At 43.0% G+C, this 10,851-nt stretch overlaps 1 protein-coding gene across 1 annotated transcript in view; it reads left to right on the top strand.

The window, feature by feature from the left end:
* Window positions 1-3,857: 3,857 nt before the first annotated feature.
* MSRA (methionine sulfoxide reductase A) overlaps window positions 3,858-10,851 on the top strand; it is a 240,447-nt gene continuing 233,453 nt past the window's right edge. Inside the window, exon 1 of the mRNA XM_058801816.1 lies at window positions 3,858-4,000. Coding sequence (XP_058657799.1) covers window positions 3,859-4,000 — 142 coding nt within the window. The 5' untranslated portion in view covers window position 3,858. The remainder of the gene's footprint in view (window positions 4,001-10,851) is intronic.

Here is a 10,851-nt window from a genome sequence, read left to right as displayed (position 1 = left end):
GTTTATCTTTCCTTGAGGGATGACCGCAGCCTGCAGCACTAAGTCTGGATAACAAAACCTGGATAAAAGCAATCTCTTCATTCCAGGGAAGATAAGCTAAGCTGTGACGGGTGGGAGCCAAAGCCAACCTAAAAATAAGCTGCATATTTTTAACAGTAATCAAGCACTGAATAATCCACTAAAGCCTGTGGAGGATCTTCTTTCACTGCATGTTTTCAGACAAAAAAGAGATTGCTTTTCCAGGAGATGCACACTGCAGCACAAACCTGCCTTCCCAATCCCTGTTTTTCCACGGAGATGGCCACACAGGGCTTTATCAGTTTCAAGATACGGCAGATTTTGTTACACGGGAAAAAAAAGCATCTATTCCAAACCACAAAGACTAGGAAATTTAACTCTGATGGATTATTTATAGGAAATGTCAGGTCCTGGAAAAAATAATTGTTTGTATTTTGAGCAAGTTCCTAGGACTGGATGAGTAGGAATTTGCGCAAAGCCCTGGCTGAAAGGAGAGAGGTAAGCCCACATCCCTTTTCTTTCTGCTCTCTCTCTCTCTCTCCTCTTTTTCCATCTTCACACAAATTTTTTAGCATCTGCCATAAAATTGCTGCACTGGGAATACTGTGATAATTACACAGGAATGCAAGCACTGTGTAGGTGCCATAATCCAGGCTTTTTTCCCTGATATATTTCTTAATTCAGTCTGTTAGTACATGGAAAGTCTATGTTTAAGTGTGAAGCATAATACACCATAAATAAAAAAATAATCACATTCTACTGCTTGCTTGGAGAGGTAAAAAAATAAGTAAACTTTAAATAAAGTTAGAGTGTAATTTTCAGAGTCTCTCACCCAGACCTCACCCTCAGCAAGAAGAGGAGGGGATAGCCCACACTTTCCTGAAATATAAGTGGGATTTATCTAATTTAAACAGTCTTCTGTTTCCATGGAGCCAACAAGCACTAAACCCTTGTGAAAATCAGTTTTTTATTTGTTAAGTGGCACGGTGGCTTATTACCATTTAATACTTGGGATTCAGTGACAAGTCAGGGACAGGGCGCGTAAAGTGCCACACAAACAGGGAACACCAGGCTGATTCCTGCCCCCAAGAGCTGTAATTTTCCAGCATCAGCAGTCCTGCTGTCACTGCTCTGGATCCCAATCCTCTGCTGCTTTCAGCAGAGGAACAAAGCAGCTCGACTGGGTGATGGGTGACGAAGCAATTTTTCCTGGAGGAATTGAAGCAGTGGAAAAGGCACCCATGATCTGAGGAATACACAGAATATCAACACCCAAGGACAGCACGTTCAGCCAGGATCACTGGAGTGGAGCAAGGCTGGCTTTTCAGCAGCTGGAATTTTGGAGCACATCTGGAACACCACAGCCCCTTCACCTGTGAGGCTGAGCAGCCTATTTTTCTGCCCCTCACCTCTGACTGCCTTCAGCTCACGCAGGAAAGATGGCAATAAAAACAAAACTGGTCACTAAGAGGCAAAAAAAATTCAAGCTCGCAGGTGGAGACATTAATTCTGAGGGGAAAATTCCATTGCCATCCATCGTGACACTGAGCAGTGCATTTTTAGGAACATGTTGGCAGAGGAGTGTGGTGAAATTGAAGAGATGGGCAGTGTAAAACCAGTGGATGTCGTCATCTTTAGTGGTTTCTTATAAAGAAAGAGCTGGGAATTGACACCAGGACCATAATGAGAGAGTAACTAATTAGGCAAACACATTTTAAATGAAATTCACACTTTGTTATTGAGCATTTCTTGTTCTTACTGACTTGTACTCTCAAAATATCACATATATTTATACAAATATCTCTACACTCACTCATTATTCCATGGATTTTCTTCAGGTTATTACAAGGTATTTTTTCAGGTCACCTGAGATCCTCTCCAGTCCTGACCTCAGTAATTCTACTTACCATTAATCAGAAATTTTATTAATGTAAAAAAACCTGAAAAATTGACTACAATCCTGGGACCACCTGTGCTCAGAGAGGATTTAGTTCACCTTTCAAACACAAAACATGGAACCTAAAAGCTGAGGTGGGACAGTTTTGTTTCTCCTGTTCCTATCTGAATTTTTAATTTGGAAGAAAACCTGACTCCTAAAACATGATTTTCCCACTGCTCTAGATTCTTTCAAGAGCACCTGGGAATTCTCAGTATTGCTGTAAATATCCAACACCTTTATGAATTAAATTCCAGGCCTCAGCAGTATCCATGCAAAACCCAGCTTGATTATAAACTGAATGGAACTGCATCAGTCATAGACAATTTTTTGAGAGAATTATCTGACCTTCCTCTCAGACTAGGCATCAGTCTGTTTTTTTATCTTTATTCAGCCAACAACTCAATTTTTTCAAAACCCCTCCAGATGAGTTTTTTAATCAATTAGTATCCTGCTTCATGTATAGTCCAGTGGAGGCGTCTCTGCCCATGACAAGGTGGTGGAATGAAACAAACTTTAAGGTCCCTTTCAACCCAAATTATTGTATGATTGTAGGAATTTACACTGTATTTACCCCCAAAACCACAGAGGGTATTTTCCACAAGCACTCACACTCTGACCACTTTTTATGTCTTTCTATTGCAAATATAGGTACAGAAAATTCTCCCGAGAGATTTATGTTATCTGAAATATATTCAGTGAAAAAATACTCTGCAAAGTTGGGATGGTACCGTACATTAGCTAAACCCAAAACAGGAGAATGCTGTCAAAATTAACAGCCACAAAAGCCATGGAAAAAAAATTAAATATATATATATATTATTGGGGGTTAGAACAAAATAAGCTTAAATGCCTCTCCCAACCCAAACCACTCTGTGGTAATTGTACAAATAAAACACATTTCTGCATGAAAGGAATGTGTAGTGTGTTTTCTTAAATGAGTCTGCAAAACCCCCTCTAAAACTGGGAGCATGGACAGGCCAGAGGGTGGATGTGACACGGACGAGGAATGAGGTGGAGGTGACGTGGACTCCATGAGGGTCCCAAAACCTTGGGAACAACGGCATGGGCAGACTTCAGAGCAAGCAGCATTCCACAGAGGTGTTTCCCAGTGTGAAAAATGCCAATCACTTATTTTTAAAATTTTAAAAGTTTAATAGTAATAAAATGGTTATAAGAATAGTAATACAACTAGAGTAATAATAATTTGGACAATTTGAATTAGAACAATATGAGACAATAGAAACAAAGAGTTACGGATGTCTGGGTACCTTTTCTGGGCAACATAAGACTGTAAAAGGACACACATTAACAAAGGATTAACCCTTAAAAACAATAACTTCTTGCATATTCATACACCTCATACATGATGCATAAATTCCATTCAAACGCAGGATTCTGTCTGGTCATCCTCAGCTTCTTCCTCATAATCCTGATGGCATCATCCTGCCCAAGCAAGGTGGGAAGAAGTTCGTCTCTCCTGATAATGGAGCAATAAATTCTCTTTTTCTGAAAGATTTAGGTGTCCTGTGGCTGCTATCTCAGTGCCAGTCCTTTCTTTAGAAGAAAAGTATCCTACATAGCATGGTTTCAACATTTTGTTATAACCTAAAACTATATTTAACGCACTACTTAAGAGAATTAATACAGCATTACTTTCTAACACAACACATGCAATATTCATTTGAATAGTTGCGGAAAGCCAATAATAAAATACGCATTTTTCACAGCAGCGGGCAGAGCCCATGGGAAGGAACATTTCGGGTTCAAGAGTCACTGAGGGCCCCTGAGGCGTTTCCCTGAGGGCGGCGAGGCGAATTGCGTTGCCTTGCCCGTGCCGCTCGGTAGGGGGCGCCCTCCCCGCCCCTCCCTCCCCGGGGCTCCTTTATCTCCCCCAGCGGGCGATGTTGCCGCGCCACCGCCTCCACCTCCTGCTCTTCCTCCGCACCCTGCACGGCTCTGCCTTTGGCATGGGCGACTGGGCCTCCCGCCTGCCGCAGGCGAGCGAAGCGCTGCCCGGCAGGAGCCAGCGCATGGCGGTGCCAGGTAAGTGCGAACTGCGTTTCCCTTCCTCTCCTTCCCCGTGCCCCGCCGCCGCCTCAGCCGCGCGCCCCTTCCCCGCTCTCCGCGTGCGCATGCGCGGTGCCCCGGCGGCGGGGCGGGGCCGGCGCGGCGCGTGCGCGCTGAGGGACGGGACGGGGACGTGGGGAGGAACATGGCGGCGGCGGAGGGGGGCGCGTCCCGTGAGGGGGGACGGGGACAGGGCTTAAATGTGGCTTGCAAGGGGTTCGTGTCGAGGTTCGCTTTCGCAGTGACGTTTCTTGTGTGCTGTAAGAATAGAAATGGACGGGTTGATGGAGTAGCCAGCGAGTGCGGCTCGTGTTGGCCCAGAGAAGCTGTGGCTGCTCCGTCACTGGAAATGTCCAAGGCGAGGCCGGACGGGGCTTGGAGCAACCTGGGATAGTGGAAGGGGCCCCTGCCTGTGGCAGGGGGATGGAATTGGATGAGGTTTCAGATTCTTTTCCAACCAAACCATCCTGTGTTTTTTTTCCATAATTTCTCTTGGCTATATATAAATTTTTTCTTTTATTTTTTACTGAAGCCAGCAACAGGGTTTTAAACAGATTTCCTTAGCCGTTACTGCTTTTGTTAAACAATAATACTTAAAAATAAAACCATGACAAGCTTTATATCTTCTGTGGGTGTTTTAGGAAGAAATCTTTCTCTGTGAGGGTCTTGGGGCCCTGGCACAGGTTTTCCAGAGAAGCTGTGACAACCCCTGGATCCCTGGAACTGTCCAAAGCCAGGTTAGACAGGTCTTGGAGCAGCCTGGGACAGTGCAAAGTGTCCCTGTTCATAGCAGGGGATTAAATGAGATGAGCTTTAATGTCTCTTCCAACCCAAATAAATTTTGTGATTCTGTTTGCAAAGTGCTTTTGAATTCTTAATAATTCTTCCTATTACTTTTCTCCTTTGAGTGGATGTGTACTGTCAGGTAAGCAAACTACCAACCCAGAATTAATTAATTTACTTCCTGACAGTCCTCCTAGGAATTGAAGGTGTTCCAAGATGACTGTCAGTGCTGTTCAGGAGGAATTCTAGTGGCACTGAGGTGCTCTAACTATTGAATAGTTCACATTTGAGGTGTTTATTGAACAAGGTGTTATTTATATGGATCTTTTCTGCAGAGTCCTACGGGCTGTAACAAAGTATGAGAACTTAGGGCTTAAAATAAGTAATACTTAAACACCTTAAGTGCATAAGTGCTGGTGGAAGAATTATAAACGGATGATGGCACAGGCCCAGTGGTCAAGAGAATAATAAAATCTTGCATGTTATAGATACTTAGTAAAAAGCTGAAGGCAGTGGTGAAATAAAGGTAGCAGGAAGACTTATTCTGCTGCAGAGAAAGTGGATTCAAAGGAGGGGTGCAGAGGTGGGGTTTGTGCAAACACAGCAGTGAACTCCAGAGATGATGATGCCAGGAGTGCCAGACATGTCACCAACAGTAGCACATTGCCTGGATTAAAGTGGCAGCTTCATGTTGTTTGTTGAGAAAACAGAAGCCACACCAAGCTCATTTCATACTGAGTAACTGCACAGGTAGAACAATTTTGGGCTGCTGTAGAAAAAGCATCCTCATTAAAATAAATACAATTTTTAAAATGTTTTTCTGTGGCTGAATGTGGTATTATTAACAGCATGGCCCTCCAGAGAACTGTCAGTGTTAAGATGTAAATTGCTCAGAAAAGAATAGCAATTAAAATTTAGGCAGATGATCAACTCAAGGCTGATTGAACTTGCGGACCCTTGCCATGTTAATAATGCTGTTTGCGAGTCAGGAACCAGAGCTGGACCTGGTATTCCAGGTGAATTCTTACCAGTACAGCACAGAAGAGAGGGATTTTTCTTTGCTGTCCAGAGCCACAGTTTGCTTTCTCTGTGAAAATGTGCACTGTGGGCACATTTAACCTGGCATCCAGCAGAAGCACAGCTCCTTCCCAGCAGCTCTGAGATCATTCTGCTCTTGCTGTTGACCTCCCTGAGGTTTCTGTTGGTTCAGACCTGGAGCTGTTCCAGCTCTCCTCTGCTGTTTGCTGTGTCTGCTCTGGCTGTGTGTTTAACGCTGCCCTCAGATCTGCTGAGCGTGTTTCCTGTCACATCACTCACTTTGCTGTTTCAGCCATCCAATGATTCTGGCCCCAGCACCAGCCCCTGGGGTCGCCTGCTGCCCACCAGACGTGCAGGTATTGATCCCTCTGCCTTTGGAGCCTGCTGCTCCTGCCCATTTTTGACATGCAGGCTGTTCCTCCAGCCAGGACTTTTTCAGCTTCCACAGCAAATGCTGGGAGAGAGGGTGGCAGAAGCCTGCTGAAGTCAACATGTGCTACAGGCATCATTTCAGCCTGAAAGGGCAGCTCAGCTGGACAAGCATGATTTGCCTTTGGTAAATGTGTTGGTTATTCCTGATTACTTTCTTGTTCCCTGATTGGAAATAATTTCTAGGAGAGTATTCTCCATGATATCTCAAGGGATTGAGCTGAAGCTGAGCATCCTGTACCCCCTCAGTTCTGTTTTCCCCTTTCTTAAAAGCAGTTGTTACTGTAGACCAGTTCTCATCATGAGAGATCCCCAATCTCTGTTGTTTTTCATTATTTCTGATCCATCTGATTTTTCATTATTTCTGATGGCCTCACCAGCAAACCTGCCCTCCCAGCTCTGGAAAAACTCCATGGGGCTCCTTGGATTTAAACACATTTAGCTTCTTTAAGTAACCACAACCCAATTTTCCTCTCATTGTTTGGTGCTTTTCTTTCTAATTGTACCAGCGGGGAGAGGTTTTGGAGCAGTTGTTCTTTCTGGAGACTTGTGCAAAAGAGGTTTTGAGTACTTCAGTCTTTTCTGTACACACTTCCAGGCTGTCTCCTGTATGCATCAATGCACCTTGATTCTTTCTGAGCTTCTTTTTACTCCAGTAATTTTTGTGGATTCATTTCTTATTACCATTTGTGTCCCCAGCCAGGCTGAACTCCAGCTTTGGCCTCGCTGATTTTGTGCCTAAATGCTGAGGTGGTGCTTTTCTTTGCCTCCTTTGTTGTTTGTTTTTGATCTCTGTATTTTAATCCTTTAAGTAGCTCTGTGTTTCTGATGAAGTTCCCACTTTTTCTACATGGTGTTTTGTTTCTTAACTCTCTTAGAAATTTTTTTTTCCAAATTCAGACCACCTTGAAGAGCCTTTTTCTCCCTGTGATAGCCTCCCAGGGGCTTCTACCTGTCCAATCTCTGCTCTCTGTGACCAAGGCCCAGGGAACAGCTGGGGCTGTGCCAGGTTTGGGTTGGATATCTGGGCAAGGTTCTTCCCCCAGGGGGGGAACAGCTGGGCACTGGAACAGCTCCCCAGGGAATGGTGACATTCCCAAGGCTGTCAGAGCTCCAGGAGTGTTTGGACAACACTCTCAGGATTTTTGGAGTGTCCTGGGCAGGAATTGGACTCAATGATCCTTGTGGGTCCTTTCCAGCTCAGGAGATTCTGTTATTCTGTGATAATTCCCTGTATAAGCCAAAGTTCTGCAGGTAGAAAATGCTAACTGTGTACCTTTCCAGCCTTCCTCTGGATCCCCATCTCCACTGTCTTCTGGGTACTGTCAGGACTGTTCCCCTCTGGAGCCCTGTGCTCTCAAGGAGTTGTGTTTCAGCAGAGTGCAGCTCCCCATCCAGTCTTTCTGTGCTAGGAAGAATAATTCCTACATCCTGCAAAACCTGTTCTGATCCCTGCTCCAGCTGTGTGTGCTGTGCCAGTCTCTGATTCTTGTCACATCAGAGGTCTGTGACCACAGCTGGACATCCAGGTGAGCCAAGCTCTGCCTTAGGGTGCAGACACTTGAGGAAAAGTTCCTCCAGAGCTTTCTAGACCTGCAGTGTCCATCCTCTTCAGCTTCAGTGGTGCTAGCAGCCTTTTGCTTTCCTAGGTGAAGAGCTGCAGAACATTCAGCTCCTTGTCTCTTGGAGATCCCATTGATTCCCTGCTCCTCATCCTGATGGGATAAAACATCCTTGGAGCTCCTTTGTGCTGCAGCAACTCCATCTGCCACAGCAAAGCTCCTAAAAGTGCTGCTGCCCCTGCTGCGATCCCTGTGGAGGAGACCAGGCTCTTCCCAGAGTCTATCTGGAGGGAGGCTGAGGTTCCAGAGATGTTAGTGCACACTGAGGATCCAAAAAAATCATGCAGTTTGACCTGGATAAACTGCTCTGCATTAGCTGAAAGGAGTACAGACATTAGCAAACATCACTTACTTTTTTTTGTAAGCAAGTTGAGTTTATCAGGTCTTGTATTCTAACTGGGAATTAGTTTGTTGTGCAGTTTTCTTTCCTTGCAATAGAGCATCTGCATTCATTTTTTAAATTACTTCTTTCATATCCTCGTATAATGGTGCAATAAGATGTTGTGCTTTATAGTAAAAACACACATTATTTATTGCTCCTACCTTTCTAGTGTAACTCTACTTTTCAGAGTTAATTTTAGTTTGATTGCTGCTGAAACGTGGCTGTGTTTTCTGAGTATGTGAGGATTTATTGCTTACACTATTTAATGAACTGTTTTATTTTATGACAGTGGTAGGAGCAGTAGTCAAGGAGCCTAGGAATGTAGACATTGAGTAATATATATATATATATATATATATATATATATATATTTATACACACACACACACACACATAGAGGTTTTTTCTGCTAAATATCCTGAGGTACCAATGTGTAATAAATTAAAATAATGTTTTTCCTACTGTTCCTAATGAACAATGTCAGAGAATATCTTCTTACACATTTGTAGTGACTTTTTTGAGGCAGAGAAAGTCCAGCTCATGGATAGAGAGCCTTAGGATTGTCTAAACCCATTAGGCCTCTTAGCTTTATAGCTAAAGATTAATAGAGCAGTAATTACAAATGTGAAGGAGGTCATGGTGAATTTTAGTCTGACCTTCTATGTAAAAAAAAAAAAAAGCACAGCATTGCCATGAATTAATTCTTGCTTGAATCAGATCACGCTCTTCAAAGAAAACATTGATTAAAAATGTCATTTGACAGAAGATCCACATGTTCTCCCTGTTAGTCCTTTTTTACCACTCTTAAGACACTGAACAGAAATTATTGTGGTCAAACCAGTGGCCTGTGGTTTGGTTGGTACTTCCATGGTTTGGTACTTCCATTCACCATTAAACTATGTCCTCAAAATAAAAAAAAAAAAAGAAAAATATTCATGTTCATTTCCTTTACTGATTAAAAGAATTTGTAATAATGAGCAAATACAAAATTTTTTCAGACATGAATTCAGTAGCGCTGTATTTTAGGTCTAAAATAAAGATTCCTGAGATCATACCTCAGGACAAAACCTCAAAATAAAGTGCATCTTAAGGTTTAGGAGGATTTGTTTCTTCAGAATTTCCACCACTTTATTTATGTGGTACAATTCTACATAATGAATTAATTAGTTTTCCATTTTTATTTTGAGATTCTATGAAATATGGGCCAAAAAAATGAGAGACTTGACTTCCATTGCAGGAATGTGTTGAGTAACAATGTCATATGTGATTTAGCACTTTGCAAATTGCAATTTACCTTTCTAACTCAGAAGAGTTAATTACTTGTTTCTTCATTCTGGGAGACAGTTTTTGCCTCAAACACACTCAAGCCATCAATTTCCATAAATTATTAAATTTCATTACAATTTTGTTGTGTATGCCAAGATTGAAAGCAGAATGCACAGCAGAGAAAACACCTCACCCCAGTGATTGTTTATTATCTGAAAAGACTTCTCAAATTTGTGGTTACAACTTCTTTACGGGTACAACCAGGATGAATTTCCTTGGAAATCCTGCCTGTCATGGCTTTTTTTCAGTTCTCTAATTTTTTTGTGCGCTTTTCAGGTAATTATATTCACACACTAAACACCTAATTTTCAAGCCAACTGTACAGCTGTAAATATTGTGCTCTTGTTGGAAAAACAGAAATTGCTTTTAACTCCCCCCGTTGCATTTTAGATTTTGGAAGGTGCTGCAAGAAGAAGCAAAGATTTAAGTCAACATAAAGAGATTTTTTTTTTCTGTTGTTTGCATGTGGTTTATGCTCTTGGCAGCTGGGAAGCAACAACCCAGAGGAAGTTAACAGGCACAGAGGATGCTGGAGAGATGGAAAGCATACAGGAAATATATTTACAGAGCTGCCAAATGCTGCTTTTGAGGTGGAATAACCTTGACGGAATCACCCTGCGCTTACTTATCACCTCTCACTGCATCCCAAGAGGAAGGGTGACATCATTCATCACTAAACCCCTCAAAAAACACAACAAAAAAAGTGGAGAAAAAAAATAAAAATGCGTTGTTCGAGTCCCTGGAGTTCCTGGAGCTCTGCTTAGCATGCGGCTCACAGCCGGGGGGTGCGGAGGAAGCGCTCCCGGGGCTTCTCCTGGCAACAGCCTGGGTTGCTGGGAGACAGCAGCGCCTAAATGGGGAGAAACTTCACCCAACTGGCAGCCTCGTGCATCCAAATGAGCCTTGCTGGAGGCTTCTCGTGCTCGTGCTGTAATTTCCCTCTCCGAAATGAAAAAGGAATGGCAGAGGATCTTTACCTAGAGGGTTGTGTGGGGATGCTGCTCTGAGGGGATCAGAGTTGTGTAATAAAAGGGGGTAATTATTCCTGGGTGAAGGTGGTTGTGGTACGCAGGGTGCAGAAGTTTCTCTTTGCTGCTGTTTTGAAAAGGGATGTAAATGTGTGAATTTGCCAGATTTGGGGTGTTAAACCTATCAGTTATGAGTGTTAAATGCAAGGTTATATTTACTCAGGTTATTTTTCCTGACTAGGAATATTGTATCTGATTTTGTTTGAGTCCTAGTGTAAG

The sequence above is a fragment of the Ammospiza caudacuta genome, chromosome 3 (assembly GCF_027887145.1).
Source record: "Ammospiza caudacuta isolate bAmmCau1 chromosome 3, bAmmCau1.pri, whole genome shotgun sequence".
Taxonomy (NCBI): Eukaryota; Metazoa; Chordata; class Aves; order Passeriformes; family Passerellidae; genus Ammospiza; species Ammospiza caudacuta.
This window is presented reverse-complemented; position numbering and strand designations above follow the sequence as displayed.